The sequence below is a fragment of the Balaenoptera ricei genome, chromosome 12 (assembly GCF_028023285.1).
Source record: "Balaenoptera ricei isolate mBalRic1 chromosome 12, mBalRic1.hap2, whole genome shotgun sequence".
In the NCBI taxonomy this organism is placed as follows: domain Eukaryota; kingdom Metazoa; phylum Chordata; class Mammalia; order Artiodactyla; family Balaenopteridae; genus Balaenoptera; species Balaenoptera ricei.
Window position 1 is genome coordinate 39,102,732 of NC_082650.1, and position 18,558 is coordinate 39,121,289.

The 18,558-nt window shown below is 34.6% G+C and overlaps 1 protein-coding gene across 11 annotated transcripts in view; it reads left to right on the forward strand.

The window, feature by feature from the left end:
* TRDN (triadin) overlaps positions 1-18,558 on the forward strand; it is a 377,672-nt gene that overhangs the window by 222,525 nt on the left and 136,589 nt on the right. For 9 of the 11 annotated variants that reach the window (XM_059941303.1, XM_059941308.1, XM_059941304.1 and 6 more), the window contains exons 13-14: positions 10,980-11,033; positions 17,599-17,628. In XM_059941303.1, coding sequence (XP_059797286.1) covers positions 10,980-11,033; positions 17,599-17,628 — 84 coding nt within the window. The remainder of the gene's footprint in view (positions 1-10,979; positions 11,034-17,598; positions 17,629-18,558) is intronic. The other 2 variants (XM_059941306.1, XM_059941299.1) reach the window with 1 other exon arrangement.

The following is an 18,558-nucleotide window of genomic DNA, read 5'->3' on the forward strand; positions in this document are numbered from 1 at the left end:
CACTATTTCTGTGCCCGAGATAAGTAATTAAAGGGCAGCCTTGGAATCCTTCTTTTCTGGTCTTCTTGTTATATGAAATAATGCATTTCTTTCTTGTTTAAGTCAAATAATATAGGATTTTCTATACATTACTCTATAGAAATTAGCTGTTAGTACTGCCATTGTTGTTATTTTTTTAAAACCCAGAACCGTTTGTATTAAAAGATTTGCTTACGGTTACATATGGCTATCAAGAAAAAATGACATTATTTTGAAAAGAGTTGATAAGGCTTTCTATGTTGGAAACATGCTGGACTAGGAATCCCAATATTTATGACTTAGCCTAGGCCTGCCTGCCTGTCTGATAGGGTTATGACATAGATCAAGTGAAATAATTTATGCAAAGGACTTTGGAAATTCTAATGATGCATACAAATTAAAAATTTCATTCAAATACAGAATAGTTCAGAGTAAGATTTTCAGTATGTTGGTGAGGACTTCCTAGAACTTAATGTGTTATACAATCTTGATGTCTGTGAAATACACTTTTGTTGAATATTTATGCAGAATATTCATAGGTTTTGATTTTTTTTGCTCTTCTATTATTCGATTTTGGCTTTTTGCTTAGTTTTAAAAAATTTCTGATTAAAATTTTAATCTGTACATTTGCAGTTATCTGATTTTCTAGAAAATTCAATAAATGAAGGATGAGGAATCAATAAAATTTTTAGAAATTTGAGTAGACATATATAGTCCAAGGACTGATGTAAAGAGTCAAGTATGGTCACAAGATAAATCAGTATTTTAAACATTTCAGCACAAAATACTGAGGCACCACCACTAAGTTTCTGCTTACTGTTCAAGAGATAGAACATCCTTCATGGTATTAGTCATCTAATGAGTGTTCTCTGGTTCTAGTGCTTGAATACTTGGGTTAGACACATATGAGGATTGCAGTTAGTATGGGACCACTGGTGGAATGATCAACCTTCCTGTGATAGCGTTTTGCAGTAGTTTGCCATGATATCAGTGTGTTTTTGAAACTAAATTGACTTTTAAAATTTCCCATCGTCATGTGAGCTTGTTTGAGAGATATTTGATTATTTACTAGTCTCTGGTCTGAGGATTTAACATGGTAACCTCTATTGCATCCTTACTTTTGGCCTCCTCCCTACAGCCTCATCGTATAGTACCGGAACTCATTCTGTCTGCTTTTGAGATTTCTTGTCAATGTTAAAGTTCTCAAAAATATTTCATGCTCCATAGTCAATGTAATTTCATTCTTAACATAGATTTTTCAAACTCTTCTTTGGTTTCTGAACTCAGATATGTACAGTAGTTCATATTTGTAAAATTTCCACTGCCTTCACATGGGTCGTGTGGAATCCAGTCCATCTGTGAGATGCTGGGGATGGGCTACTTGGAAACCTTATAGCTCTAAGAGTGGCTTTCAGTTCAGTCATTTGTTAGAAGAAGATTAATACCTTGCCTTTTACCAAAGTATGTGGGAAGGTGTTTTCATGTACTAGCACTCACTCACTTGCTCTCAAATGCTTCTGTGCCCATGGCTCCGGTAATTGAATATTAACTCCCTTATTTGTGCATATGAGCATGGATTTTGAATATTCAAAGGTAGAGACCGGCTGCTAAAGTAACCTATTATGCTTCATTGGATGGTCCCAGGGAAAGCAGTACATTTGCTGCAATATGTGAAAATGTGGGCTTCAGAGCAATGTCAGGCCTTAGTAACCTCAGCTTGTCATTTTGCTGTTAAGAGAACCTCTAGGCTTCCTGCTAAATATCAATTTAAGTTTAAGTCTGCATGCTTGACATTGGGGACTACTGTTCCTCAGAGATGTACATAATTCCCTTTAACATTGATGGAAAGGAGAGCACAACGTGATGAAATAGCCTTCTTGGGAGGACAACATTGTGAAGCTCATTTATTTCTCTAGATCGATCATGTGCGAACTGACAGTTAAAGCGTTTGAACTCTTAGAGCTGTGACACAAATTTGTACTAAAAAACAGATCATCACACATTACAATAAGTCCACAATCCCTAAAATTAGGAATAAATATGGACTGTTATCTATGACTCATTCAGTGACATTTCATCTTAAATATGTAGTGCATATTTTCCCATACATCCCAGAGGTAACAAACAGCAAATAATATCACCTTCATGTTTAAACAAATAATTGCATACTTTACATATTAGATTAGGGGAAAAAACCTCAAACATGTGGCATCTATTATAGCTTCAAAAATTAGATCACTTCATCCAAGTATTTTGTTCTTCATGAATGTTAGTAAAGGCCCAAGGAGAAGATTGAAATCTTGATATCAGATAGAAGAAAATAATCAAATATTGCTTTCTGTCTTTATTAGATCTGTTAACTATTTACCAAATGGTCCTCTTTAGTTTTAGAGAAAAAAAAGGTTGCCCTATAATCTTGATATATCAGAATACCTACATATAATATTTAATAGCACAATTTTATGCATTAGAAAACCTGTCATTTCATTAATAAATTTCATTTCAAATATCCTTTCCCATTTTTCCCTCAACTGTCATTTTTTTTATCACAATTTACTGCTTGTATTTACATTTTTTTCAATTCTTCTCTCCAGTAGTTTTTTCTCTTTATCCTTTTCTCTCTCATATTTTTCCTTTAATAAAATTCCATTTTCAGTTAAATTGAATGTTTTTGAATTTGGACGTCTTCCTTGTACTCGTCATTGATCACAATATTACCCTTACAGGAAATAGTTGGGCGTTGTTGGCATTTCAATAGGGTAATTTTGATTTCCAGAGGAAGAGATGCCTTTCTCTCCACCAGTGCTTTTTATTATTCCCTCTCTCACATCTTGGGATCTTTCTACCTTAATAGCTTTTCCACTTCCCAGACTTTTTAATATTTTTCTCTCCATCAGGTATTTTTCTTCTCTCTTCAAATAAAATAGGAGTTTCCTATTTTGAAAGCAGCGTTTGCTTGATTCTCCCGCTACCTTCAAGCCACTTTTTTTCTAGTGCCTTTTACAACACTTGTCAAATAAATGACTTACACCCTCCACCTCAGTTTAGTCACCGCCCACCTTAAGCCCCTAAAGACAGATGTAGTGTAAACCCTGACAGTTGGTTTTTTTTTTTTTTTAAATGCAAGTGCCTGACTTAAGCTTTGGTTTCAGAGTCATCCACTTCAAACCACTTCCTAGATGGCTGTCTCAGACAGGCATCTTGCCCCAGCCCCCCACCTTCCATAGTCCAGGCTTCTTTTTTTTAGAGATTTTGGTTTATTTTGATAACCGACCACTTGGGCCGCTTGCTTTTTCTCTTCCCAGGCTTTAAATTCCCACTCTTATGTTTTTTATTCACCAATAGTGAGTCTGCAAAACCCTAGGCCCAACCCTTGACCCCAACGAAGGCAGAACTCCAGGCCTGCTAGCTCTCGCTTTCTCTCCGTCTCCCCTCAAGAACTTGCTTTGTGGCCTCCAGGTGTGCCATGTAATTTCCAGGACCTGTAAGTAACCTTTTTTTTTTAATTGCTGAGGGTGTCTTGCAATCATAATAAGAATACAAGGCCCTGTCCATATACAACATAGGTTATTGATAGGCTGAGACCAGCACAAAACAATAGGCTTCCTACTATTTGCATCCCAATTCCAAAATCATGTTCAAAAATGTTGCCAGGGACTCTCTAGATATAAAAACAAACTCTCTTTGTGTTCAATCCTGAGGTTTATTTCTTCATTTTTTAAACATCCTCTGCCCTTGACCTTGCTGAAATTAACATCTGAATTTTTCTTATACATTTTTAACCAATATTTTTCTCCAGCCAACTTGAGGGCTTCTGTTTGTCCCTTGGAAAAACTGTTCCTTCTTGCTCTCATAATGTTAATTTAACCTCTATGTGGATGATGTGAGAATCTCCATATCTCTTCAAAGGCCATATTTTTTTCCCAATGTCTACTTAGTATTTTCACTTGAAGTTACACCATTGTCTCAAACGCAATACGTATTTCTGTTATAAACTTCAATTAAATTATGTTAAAACAAATTCTGTTTATCAGGTCCCGAACCTGTCATATTTGAATAAACAGCCTTCTTTTTCCTCCTCTGTACATGTCAAACACATCTACAGAGGAGGAAAAAGAAAGCTGTTAAATGTCTAACTTATTTTTTTCTTTCCATTTCCATGAACACTTGCCTAGTCTTAGACATTATCATTTTACAACTAGAGTATTTCAGTGACAATTTACCTGGTTTCTATTCTACCAGAATAAGCCCTTTCTCCTGACAATCACGGAAAGTTTATCTCTTCGAAACATTGCTGTGTAACTCCCTTGCTCAAAAGTGTAATGGCTCTTAATGTTCTAAGAAAAAAGTACATCTCATTCACTGAGATTTCAAGGTTAATTTTTTTGACCATAATTTACTTTAAACAATTTTTAAATTTTCATTTTTACTTCTCATTAACACAAAGGAGACCCTTGCTCCCCAGCCAGATTGATCCATAATCCATGGGACTACTTAATCAGTCATTCACTTTGTAACTTTCTTTCCCTCACCCCTTTGCTGCTCTATACTCTCCTTCAAGCCTTACCTATTTCCTGCCTCCTTTAAAATTGCCAAAGTCCAAAACTCAGATGACTATACCCTTCATTTGGCATTTTTCCTGTAGTGTCCCTAACCAGACTGTGGGTGGAAATAGTCCTTACATTTAAGTATGGTGCCTGCCCCTAGTAAGCATGAATGCAAAAAATACTGAAGCAAGAATGAGTGATGGAACTCAGTAATTATTTGGAGAAGTATTTTCTCATTTAATAAAATTGAGTTGTTCAACCTTAAATTGTCTGTTAAACCCGAGGACAAAGTTTAGCTGAAAGTGTTTCTTTAAAAATATAACCCTGAATTCTTCCTTAGATTGCTTTGATTTAGGACTCTGTTAAGGATTCCTTCTTTTTGGAAATCATGCTAATTTTCCAGTGTAATAGATCTGCATTTTATAAACCCAGCCATTTTTTCAAGAAATGTAGATTCTCTTTGAAGCTGATGATAACATCTTCAGATTTTGACATGTGCAGTATTACAGAGAAAAAAAGACTCAGTGAGTCTGAACAGTTTTATGAGGATAATTGCTACCTATTTGGTTTAGAATTTCAGGCAGATAACAATGACTTTTTTAAACACATTTTCTCCTAATCATTATTCATGTACCCATGCAAAAACATTGACTGGATGCCTTCTTAGTGCCAAGAATTGTGTGAGAGAATGAAAATAAACCATGCTTTGCTCTCAGTTTTTGCTTCCACTATCCTCATTTTTTTTTTTTTTTACATTTTTATATGGTTACTTTTATGATTAACAATTCTGTTTGTTTATAACATTCCCAAATTGGGTAATGAGATAAAAGGGGTATGTGTGTGTTTCTTATTGTCTAGAAAAGTGAAAAACAGAATGATAATATTCACAGACACTGTTTACTAATGTTAGACCAATAGGGGCTGGTGGTTTTTAAGGGCTGAATTAGATCATGATGCTCTATGATATCATTTAGTGAGGAAATCACTCCTTATAGTATGTATAAGTTGTGAGTTAAGTGACCTACCAACAGCATATCACTTAATTTTTAAGACTGAAATTTTACCTGAAAAATATGGCTGAACAGTCAGAAATTTTGTTTTTTTGATATGTATATATAATATACATAATAAAATAGCTTGTTTTCTAAAATAAACTCTTGACTCTTTAAATTTCATTTTGTTTCACTTCACTTAAAGAGCCCAAATCGATCTTAGATAAGGAAATAAATCACTCATACTGGGAATGCAATAATTTTTCCAAATCATAACATTTATTTCAATAAAAAGTCAAGTTTCTACTTGAGTCCTAATTCTTCTAGGAAGCATATGTTTCTCCTAAGAGAATCAGTCCAGTTTGGTGGTTAAAATGCTTGCTTTTAAAACATGATCAAAGAAAAAGGGGTAATTATTTTATGGTAAGGGAGGACTACCAAGGTAAACCTCAATAATAAAAATAAATAATCAAGAAATTTTCCATCAAAACATGATATAGGTAATTTTTTCAAATTCTCGTATCTTTGTTCATAGCCACGGATTTTAGAAAGGTGTTACAGAAGTGGAAAGGGACCTGGAGTGATCATCTGGGGCTGCCTCTTTGCTTTAAGCAGATACATTGAGGACCCCTCGAAAACAGATATCTATCTGGCAACCCCAGGAATGGGACCTCACATCTTCCCATGGTATCACATTCCATTGTTTTATTAGCTGTATGGCAGAAGGCTTTTTCTTAATCTAAATGGAATCAGCCTTCCCTTTAACATGCCAAATATTTTTTAAAGTGAAAGGCCAAATCATGTGTCTCATTCATACTTCTTTTTATTAAAAAAAAAAAAGTTTCCTTCTTTTAATTGTTTAAATAAATCTATACCTTGATCTTCAACTCTAAATTCTGAATTGTTAAATGTTTAAGAAACCTGCCATTCTTAGACATTCAGAGAGCTAGATGATGCCATGAGGGGAAATGCCCGTTACTCTAATTGTAAGTATTCTCACTGATGTTTTCCAGTTTCTTTTCTCCCTAAGCTTACTTCTCTTCAAATAATATAGGAAAAATGTGATTCCATGTGTAGAAACTGTAGGTAGATTTTGACTTATATTTAATTAAAACCTCAAAATTATTTTTTTCAAATTAAGAAATATTTAGAATAGTTTTTATGGAAAACATAGTCTGTGCTCTTAAAGATTAAGAAAAAAATCAGGAGAATATTTTAGCAAACCTTGAAGAATCTTTTTTTTTTTCTGAATTAAACTCTATAATGCTATGATACTAGGTTAAAGGCTATTTAGATTCTAAAGCAAATACAATGTACAAAATACATTCCTCGATCAGAAGATTTTCTGGAAAAAAATAGTCTAGCTAAATTATGCTACCTATTGTAAGCAATGCTGCCAGCTTATTTAGATTCTTAACCTCTAGCAATAACAGATTATTTTGATAAATTATTCATATTTCTGCACTGTGCACCTTTTGCAATTTGCATATCTGGCAGCAAATAGGCTCTCCTTTCAGGCTTCAGTCCCCTTGGTCAGACAGGATGGCCGAAGGCTGCTTCATGATTAATTTCATCTCAGTGGGGTTATTATCATACTGAAATTAGCAATGCCCCTGAAATATGCTTTCCTGGAGCTACAGGCACAAGAGGCTTAGTTAGTTTAAGAGCTTTTAACCATATAGTAAATTTTAGCTTAATTGTTAACCTTTCTCTATTTGGGGAGTATCTACACCTAAAAATAATACTGGATTTTACAAGACTAGAAAACAATAATTTAGAGCTTGATTTACCAGCTCATTGGATTGCAGGATAATTTGTCATTAGTTTCTAGTATCTTATTTAAAAAGGATGTATACTTTTGAACGATCAAGGCGGTTTTTATATTGCTGGTTCAAAGTTTACTGCTGAATCAATAAATATTAATTTTTCTTCCGGTTTGTGTAAAAGTCATTCAGCTCTTCTATATTTAGTTTTCTCACCTAAGAACAGTCTAAATGCCTTGTACCATGGCAGAAGTAGCAAGAGATGGCTTTTAAAGAAACGTTTCTGGAAAATATTATAAATTCAGTGATTTGGGGTTGGGAAGAACTGGAAGATTGCTTAGAAAATATTTAAAATGTAAGTATGGTTCTCTACAATGCCATTATTGTTCATCTGCTGTCCGTTAGTCAAAGACCAATACTGGACTCACAGTGCAGCAATCTACTTGCTGTTAAAGTTATGTGAACCCTGCATTTGAAAACTCAATGGATTAACCATTCACATTAAAAGAAGTCAGAGTATAAACAGAGTCCTGTAGATGAAAAGTTCATGATATTAAACTAATATTTAAACCTATATGCAAAAATTGATTTCTTAACAAAGTATTTGCAGACTCACAATATTTTTTCAGTTTGTTAAGTCAGACTGTTTCATGCCTAAGGAATCAGAAGACACTAAAACATTTGGCTAATCTGATTCATGACAATTTGTTTATATAAATACAACATGTTTCAGGAAGCTAAGAATACTAAGTATTCTGATAATTTCCTGCTAAAACATTCCCAGGAGACGTATACTGACACTTAAATCTAGGTCCATCCTGTCTCTGATTTTGAGCGCCAAAATATTATTTATGGATTTCAGAATTATTATAAACTTCAGTTGAATTTTCTTATTGTCCTGTGTTCTTATTTAAATCACTATTTTATTTCAAAAACATAACTATAAAAATTATCAAATAAAAAATTGAAAAAAGGAAAAATTATTTGATATAATAAAATTTTCATTTGGGCTGCGTGTAGTAGAGGCAGTGAGTAATACAGAGGAAATAAGACTGGCCATCACTTGATAATTTTTGAATGGGTGTTGAGAGCACCAATGAGATTGGAGCTTATTATACATTCGTTATTTTGTTATATATTTGAAAATTTTCCTAGTAAAAGGTTAGCTTCATTTGCAGTTGGCAGTAATCAAAAGGAGAGAGAAAATTATGTATACTGAAAACTTGTCTGTAAAGATTTAATTTGTTTTCACTCTTGTGTAGTTTTTGTCTGGCCTTCTTAATGTACATTTATGGTCTCAGAGTTGCTTCCTTCTTAAAGCGTTGGTTTTGAAAATGGAAATACTGTACACTAGCAGATGTCAAATATGATCACCCCTGCATGTGTCCTCAATAGATTAGAGGCTGACAGAGGAACCGAATGATCAATGGGAGAAGTTATTAATAAGGCCCTAAGAAAAGCTCTCCATAATTCACAATTGGGTATACCGGGTGGTCCAATAGAATCTTAGGCATGGAGAACTCGTTTAGAATCAGTGGTCTAAGAAGACATTAAAAAAAAAAGAGAGAAAAGATAGGTGGAAATTTGACTATAAAAATGCTAAGGTACTTTACTGACAACTATTTTTAAAATCTTTTTTTTTCTTTTTTTTAAATCAGAACTACTCTACAGTTCTCTGATTTGTTGAGATCTTGAAGTAGTAAAACACCTAGGCAGTTTAGGGTACTTTTGATGATCTTTCCTATGTATTCTTGTATCCTTTCATCCACCTTTTCATTCACCAATTATTTATTAAGTACCCACTAAATGCTAGTTATAGGGTAGAGTAATACTTAGAAATATATTAGTTAGAATTCACTATCTGTATGTAAATCTTGATTAATTCTGATTTGAGACCAACTATTCTAGATGTGACAAAGGTAGCACTAACATGATAGTTGCATGTTCCTCCAGGAATAAAAGAAATTAATAATAAAAAGATCATAGGTAGAATGGACTCAATTTAATTTTGACAAAAGGTATTTTGTCTTAAGAAATAAGTTTAGGAATAATGTAAACCATATATGTGGATAAATAATATTTCTTTTATATAAAAACAGGATGAAAAATTACTATTTTTGTATCATGATTATAATACAAATGAATAATTATCTCACCAACAAGAGGTAAAGCATGAATTAGAAATTAAACCTCTGGTGTTTGGCCAATGAAACACTGATTCTTTGCTTATGATTCTTGACCAAGTTATTCTGATGCAATCTTGTTATTTTATAATTCTAACTAGGATTATAATATTAACCTGTAATCAACATTTGATGATAATTAAATGAAAGATTATAATATATATGTGTATCAACTACTACATTTACACCTAGCTTAGTACATACAAATAATAGGTCCTAAATAAATATGTGATAAATGAGCAAATAAATATTAATACCTAAAACAAATGACCAAATCTTCCTTCCCATGTTGTTAAATGATAATTCAATTATTGAAAACTTAGTAAAGACAATCATGAACAATTATTTAGTGAAATGTGAAATGATCCATTGCTTTTAAAATCTTTATTTCTCCTTTATTTTCATGCTAATTAATCAAATAATATATTTAAATGTCTATGGTATAAGTGAGGTTTTCTTGGTACCCCGTTTCTTTAAAGAGAACATTCTGAACAAAGAAAAAAAAAAAAACAACCAACAAAACCCCCCTAAGACAAGAGGGAAGAAAGATTCAAAATGAAACTTGCTCATACTCTCCCAACACATATTGTTGCCCAGGGCCATGGTTATAGTTGATGGGCACCACAGCAGTGTAGGGAATGACATCTTAGGCCAAAAGCTTATCCTGGAATTTGGTTGTTCTGGGCTTTGTTCTCTTATTAGTTACTCAGTGACCTTCAGTGAGCCACTTTATTTATGCCTTAATGCTCCACGCATTTCAAAGGGCTAATCATACAGAAATAATATACAAAGAATTCTGAGATTTACAAATTCAGGTGCTAAGGGCTTCCTTGGTGGTGCAGTGGTTGAGAATCTGCCTGCCAATGCAGGGGACACGGGTTTGAGCCCTGGTCCAGGAAGATCCCACATGCCACAGAGCATGTAAGCCCATGCACCACAACTACTGAGCCTGCACTCTAGAGCCTGCAAGCCACAACTACTGAGCCCACCTGCCACAACTACTGAAGCCTGCGCACCTAGAGCCCGTGCTCAGTAACAAGAGAAGCCACCGCAATGAGAAGCCCACACGTCGCAATGAAGAGTAGCCCCAGGTCACCCCAAGTAGAGAAAGCCCACGTGCAGCAACAAAGACCCAATGCAGCCAAAAATAAATAAATAAATAAATTTTAAAAATCAAATTTAGGTGCTAAACGAATGCAAAGTATTCCATGGTCAGTTAACAGTGAAGCAAAATAGTTTTGGGAAACTTTATTTTATGATTTTATTTGGTTCAGTTACTTTATTTCTGTCTCGGTAAGCCGAATTCTCAGTGGTTCTCCTAATAATTGTGTTCATTTCTTAACAAAAATTCTGAGTGCCAAGGGCAGTGTTTTTATGTTTGTGTTTTTATAATTTTTCTTTTTTTTGTTGTTATATATCCTTCTGAAATAGTACTTCATGGTAATTAATTTATGTCTCTTTTTTTTTTTCCATAAGATCCTGGCAAAGTCCCAGAAGCCAAACAAGGGACAATAAAAATTGCAGCACAAGGTAGGCAATAAAACACTTAAAAATTCTATTGCTTTTTTAAAAAAAACTTACAGTAGCACTTTATTGACAATAGCCGAAGCTGTTTATTGCAGAATAGCACCATCTGCTGGGTTATTATAGAAAATATTTTGTTGTTGCATGAAGATGCACATTTCAAGAATTTATTTAGTAATTGGAGAAAGTGCAACTGAGAGTAATGCCACATTTGCAGAGGAGACACTGAATGACCCAAGAATTCGTATCTTGACTCCAGGTTTGTCATTGAGCTTTTACTTGTACATCCAAAAATAAACCATGGATTAATTGATACATAGAAGATAATATGATGGACAGATAGAGATACCCAAATATGTAAAATTTCCAATGTTTTTAGTTATGCATTTTAATTTGTGTCATACTAGAAAATTCAGTCAGAATGTTATTAAATTAATACTACTTCATCTGTATATTGAGACTGCAAAAATCAGATATGACTACAAAGTAATCCTAGCTTTTATGAGCCATCTGAGAAAATTTGTTTTATCACTCACTAATATCTTTGGGACATCAAAAGTGGTTTTGTTTAAGAGAACTTTAGAAAATATATTGATTCTTTAAATCATCAGTTTGGGAAAAGTACTTCTTTAAAATAATTTTCCTGTGATGTTATTTTTTAACTATCACCTGAAATCACATCCTTTGAGAAAGCTACTCTAACTCCATTGTCCACTTTATAGAACACTCTTAGGAAAGAAAAAGTAAAATATTTACTGGAGAAAATCTTTATTTTTTCTCCTTTGCCACATTATACCGCATTGACCAATAAAGGAGATGCATTTAGGTGGTGGTACATTTGTTTCTGTGCAGAAGGCCCTGTAGCAGACTTCTCAGCACATGACATGATTCCATCTGATCCAAAATTTTCTGTTACATTTAATCCTGGACCCAACGATGTACAGAATCATCCTAGTAAATATTGGTAAAATGGCTTGACTAGCCATTTGACCCAATCATGTTGTTTATAAAGTATATGTGCTAGAATGGTTAAGAACTATGATACAAGGTTTTAGTTTTCATTTGATCATTGGGTTGCTCGACAAAACTGATTCTTCTTTAGAAGAGTTCTGATCAGGAATGTCATTAATATTATAGTAGGTAGAAAAGCAGGGCAAATATTATCATCACTTTTGTGTTTTCTATTCATGAAAATGCAGCTCAGAGCAGATTCCTTAAGTGAATGACTACCTAGTTCAAGAATTACTGCAGTTAATGCATATATGTTCTCATAAAAAAGCACAATAGCCTGGCACAGTCTGTTTTAACTGAGGCTTCTGAAGGTCACGGTAGGTGTGGAACTATGACTCGAGGCAGGCACTTAGTGTTACTTCAGCCTCCTATTAGAGGAGTTCAGGGGAGAGAATTAAAGAGATATCTGGAAATCTGCTTCAGATTTGAGCTTGGGGCCATGGGCTCTTCACTTTTACATTCCAAGTACATTGGATTAGGCAGACTCAGAACTTAACGCTTTCAGAATAAAGCATTTATTGTTGAGTGAATAATCAGGTAGAGTTTCGAAGGCTTGTAAAACTATCCTTTTATGAGATTAGATGAAAGTGCTGATTGAGAACAGTGTACAAGGCAAGAGTTAGGGGCTATATATATATATGTTCACTAAATTGTAATGACACATCAAAGCAGGGACACACCAAACAGGGATAAATGTCACTTGTGTTGTGCACATACTCAGTAGACCTTTTGTAGACAAGTTTTATAACACCACAGCTGCATAATTAAATTATGCATAGAAGTAATTAATATTTGCAAGTACTCCATGTGGAGACAGCTTAAACACAATGGCAATACTGCTATAGACGAGACTGATAATTTTGATAGATACAGTGACAAAATTGACAGTGATGTTTATAGTGGGGTAAAAGAGTATATCTCTTCATTTATTTAATTTTTTTACTTTTATAACAAAGGAACTATTTAAACCCTAGTTTTATATAAATTATGTATATATGTACATATTAATTATAATTAAGATATAGCATTCTTTGTTGGAAGTACTTAAAAAATTATTTTAACAAAGAGTTTGGAGGCACTGAGAAGACAATGACATAAATGTCTTTACACTACAGGAGATTACAATTTGGAGATATGAGAAATTTAAGTAACAACACAAATTGAATATCTTGTAGTGCTGAATTGAATTGTAGAGATAATAAATGCCAAAGAATTAAGACAAAGTGATTTTCAGTAAGAGGGATTCCTCATGGATGAGGGGTGACTTGAGTTTGTAGCATGACTAAAAAATAAACTGGAAGAAAAAAAAGCATTGCTAGTAAGTGGATGACTTAAGTAGATATAAAGAGTTAGCGATAATTATGAAAGGTTGTTGTCATTATCAAGACATGAGACAATAACCTTAGCTAGGATGGCGCAAATGACTTTAGAGAAATGCAAATAAGGTGAACATTTTGAAGACATGATATTTGATAAACTATACAGATGAAACAAGGAAAAAATAAAAATGGTACTGAGCTTTCGAGTGTTGGTGAATAGGATCATTGTAATTGTCATAGTGATAAGTCCCAGGGGAAGGAATGAGCTTAAGGGAAAAGAAGAGGATTCACTTTTGGGCAGGTTTACGTTGAGCAGACGGAATGTTATCCAGGCAATGATTTTTCTGTAGCCAGTTAGAACTTAGATGGGATATCAATCTAGTTAATAGATATTACACAATAAGTTGTGGTGCAGGAATGGAATATAGACCAAAATGGAGAAGGGAAGGAGAGAAATAAGGAATCTTTTTTTTTTTTTTAATAAATTTATTTATTTTATTTATTTTTATTTTTGTCTGTGTTGGGTCTTCATTGCTGCGCGTGGGCTTCCTCCAGTTGCAGCGAGCGGGTGCCACTCTTCATTGCGGTGCGTGGGCCTCTCATTGCGGTGACCTCTCCCGCTGCGGAGCACGGGCTCCAGGCGCCCAGGCTTCAGCAGTTGTGGCTCGCGGGCTCCAGAGCGCAGGCTCAGTAGTTGTGGCACACGGGCTTAGCTGCTCCGCGGCATGTGGGATCCTCCCGGACCAGGTCTCGAACCCGTGTCCCCTGCACTGGCATGCAGACTCCCAGGGAAGTCTGCGCCACCAGGGAAGCCCCAGGATCATTTTTTAATCAGTTAGGTGTAACAGCTAGGAAGACACCTGTTGAGAATGAAATGCCCGAGTGAGGACAGGAACCATAATGGAACTTGCCTTAAAAGATGGGTCTACATCAAATATTTCCTAAATTCCCATCTCAAGATACTGCAGTTGATACTCTGGTGTGGTGCTGCCACTTACCTCTCATGATGTACCAGGGTATTGGATCTTACTCTGTGCATAAATCTAGGGATGTGCCTGTGGAGTCCTGTGGGTGGGTGGGTGTACATTTGGAAAGGGGGACAGTACACTGAGCCAGGAAAATGGTATCTCTATTTCCTTTCAACTACTGAGATAATTGTAGATTCACATGCTATCTTAGTTTGGGCTGCTATAACAGAATATCATGGGTGGCTTAAACAGTAAACTTATTTCTCAGTTAAAAGAAAGATGGGTCTATATGCATCTATGTTAGTGTATTTCAGTGTATTTTTTTTCCTTTTGGTCTCAAAGCAAACATTAAAAGTATCCCATCTATTAGAGAAAAAAAAGAACAAAATAACTAAAATATTAGCCATCGCAGTCTCAAGATTGCTTTGGCTATTCGGGGTCTTTTGTGGTTCCATATAAATTTTAGGATTATTTGTTCTAGTTCTATGAAAAATGTCATGTGTATTTTGATAGGGTTTGCATCAAATCTGTATATTGCTTTGTGTAGTATGGACATTTTTACAATATTAAGTTTTCCAATTCAAGAACATGGGGCATCTTTCCATTTCTTTGTATCATTTTCATATTGCTTTATCAGTGTTTTATAGTTTTCAGAGTATAGGTCTTTCACCTCCTTGGTTAAGCTTATTCCTAGGTATTTTATTCTTTTTGATGCAATCTTAAACAGGATTGTTTTCTTGCTTTCTCTTTCTGATAGTTGATTATTAGTGCATAGAAAAGCAACAGATTTCTGTATATTAATCCTGTATCCTGCAACTTTACTAAACTGATTTATTAGTTCTAACAGTTTTTTGGTGGAGATTTCAGGGTTCATTACAGTCTCATTACGATGTGAAAAACAAGAGCTAAATAGTTAAGAATCACTCCCACTCAGTAAATCAGTCATCCAGCCATTGTAATCCAGTTAAATAGATTAGAGTCAGGTGAGCTGAATTGAGTGCCAGCAGTGGGACACATGAACAAAAGTTACAAAACCATTCTGGAAACAGTTGGACCCTGAAACCCTGGTTTTGATTAACTTCTGGGCGGGAATCCAGCTTGACAGATCACATGGCTTTCCAGATGACAGTGAGTAAAACCCACCAATCTTCAAGGGATACAGGGCAAGAAGCAAAGCCAGTGTCAGTTATGAAGGAATAAGTCAAACTCCTTGGTTCAGCTCTTTTCTCTGTTACTGTAAAGTTAAGGACTGAAATTATTTAAGAATGTTAGAATGGGGAAGAGGAAAGTGTGTAATACCCACATACCTGCACACCCACGTGCACATGTGCACATCGTTCTTCTTGGATTATTTAGGAGTCAAAAAAATTCAAAGTAGCTGCAAAAGATTTTGCCACTTCTTTGAGAAATTTGTTTCAGAGCTTTTCTTCTCTGTGGAATTCATAAGAGGTGATGGTTCTTCAAAGTGTGTTCATGTTCTCAGTCTTCTTTCTGGCATTGGTTGCGCCTCAGAAAGATGGGTTTATTGCTCAACTGATGAAGTTAGGGATCAGGGCCACTCCCTTGCCAGAGACCCTCCCAGGACCCTGGGAAGGACCACAGCAATTTTTAATTTGTGATTTTGTGTCATTTTATTTTGTTTTTCTTGAAAGAGCCCTCTACCTTCACCCTTTGACCCAACTTGAGAGAGGTTATGACTTAAATTATGGGAGATATCTGGAGATAATCTCCCATAGAAAAACAAAGTAAATTCCTCTTTTGCAACATCTGAAAGGACAACACCATTTCAATTCTTGTCCTTATTCTACAAGCTCCAGGTAAAATTCAAGTGAATTCCAGAATCAAATGTATACATGGTGGGTGATGTTGAAAATTATGGTGCTTCTTGAAGGAAATTCTTATTTGTAAAGCAAAGAACTAACTACAAATAAGTCTATTGAGTCAAACTCAGAGGGTTTGCTGAAATAATGCCTGGTGGCTTTGAAATCTATCCGACAGTGTCCATATCCTTTAATTCATTTTAGTTATCTTTATTACTCTCCTCACTATATCATTGGAATAGGCAAATTTCTTAACTTAAAAACATTATAGATATAAATCCTCTCTACATTTTGTGTGCTATTAATTAAAACTCCATTAAAAAGAAACAAATGTGACAAAGTAGAATTAATTTGCTTGTAAATCTACTTTTTTACTCTGAAAGTAATGGTATATTAATAACATTTAGAAAACAGATTTTAAAAGGTCTGTAATACATTAAAATAATAAATTTAAATATATTCCCTTTCAGTCTTTTGTTCCTGATTTTTATACCCAATTCTGCTTCTTGCTCACTATGTGAACATGTGTAAATCATTTGATGTCTCTAAAGCTTATTTTCTTGCTCTGGGCTGCCTTTCTTAAAAGGTTGTTATGAAGACCAAAGAGAGGATGTACATGAAAGTGTTTTGGCAATTGTAGAACAGAATATAGATCCAATGTAGTCCTGGATGTTGGTTGAAAGTGGTCCCCCAAATTCACAGGAGGAATTACCTTAAGGGATGTACATGACCTCTGATTCAGTTAATGTGGCTTAAGACATCATAGGTTTGCTTGGAACAATTCCAAGATGACTGAGCCTCCCGCAAATGCTCCCTTCCAGTAACACACATAAACTACAACTTGGATCCTAGTTTAGACTCATGATCTAGGATTAGATGAATTCCACCACAGAGGAAGTCAGAATTCAAAGGTAATTAAAGTGTGCCGCGCCTTTTCTCTATGTAAATGATGATATACATTTGCTAAAAGGAGGGTGGGATTTTCATTAACTTTCTGAAATGATACATTTTATACACTGTTATTGTAACTATGTAAAATAAACTGGTATATAATTCTTCAGTAACTAGGCACAGATAATTTATGGACTCCATTTATTTTCTGTGTGGATCTATTCCTTTTATTTTAGAAGTGACTGTGGTTTGGTCAGATATAACAATTTCAAACCTAAAATGGAATTATGCTAAACACATACTTATTATTTTAACTTCTTGTCTGTGTAACAATATATTTTTATTCTCCTTTTTTGGTTTTATGTTTATATCTGAATTAAAAGAAAAACTTTATATGAAATAATATTTTCAATTTATTCTCTTATTTCAGATTTGGATGAATTAATTTGTGCATTGATAACCACTAAGTTTATGAATATATGCACTACATCCTCATATTCTCAGTTTTCTGAGGAATGGTTATTTAATATGTTTTAACACTATTTTCTTTCCCTTATTTCAGCAGCAACTAAAAAAGATGAAAAGAAGGAAGGTATGTTTTATGCAAAGTTCCACTATGCTTTTTGTGTGAACAATTTACCAATAATCAGAGTTGAATTTTGACTGCCAGCTTGTCTGTGTTTACTTTGGATCTATTATGTGCATACATTTTGTGTGAATGTGTTTTTTCTAGAACATCACTTCACGTGAAAGGGTGAACTACTTTTTTAAAAAGTAATTTTAATCTAATCTTTCTCAATATACAGGGGGTAAAACACAACCTCTCAAAATCCCGGGCCTCCTATTTCATTAGCAATTTTATCAAATTTCAAAAATACGTAAAATACAGACCCATTTTCTCATATTGACACACTGACAAGCAACTGATGTTATTTTGTTCATTATGTTGAAAATAAGTCATAGCCCATCACTTGCACTCCACCTCCCTTTGTCAGGATGTCTTGATATGGAATCATTTATTCCCTGCTGTCAAAAAGAGACTGCACCTGATGGACTTATACAGGCAAGAGAGACTTTATTCAAGACTATTGCGATAGGGGTCAAGTCTGTTTACAAGAGGAGAAATTGAACTCAACTCTGCTGAAACAAAAATGAGAGTTTTAAAGTTCTGGTGTGAGCTCGTAGAAAAGCACTGGAGGATGTTGGTGGGTTTGGGGTGGGAGCTGGTCAATGTGATGAGGCCATCTGGGTTTTTTAATTTCCTATGAAATTAGGCTCCTACCCTTCCACAGAGACTAGGATATAGGACTGCTACCTCCTTTGATGATTATGTTTCAAAGTGATGTCTTGCAGATCTTGAGAAAGATATTTCTGGTTGTAGAAGATTTATGTTTCAAAGGGACAGAGAAAGAATTTACAACTGCAAGTTTTCTAAAGTAAATGCTCTGCTAAAAGGGTGGTCAGGGGCCTATAGTCAAGAAGAAAACTGTCTAAACTTTATTCAAGTTGATGGGAATGTTAA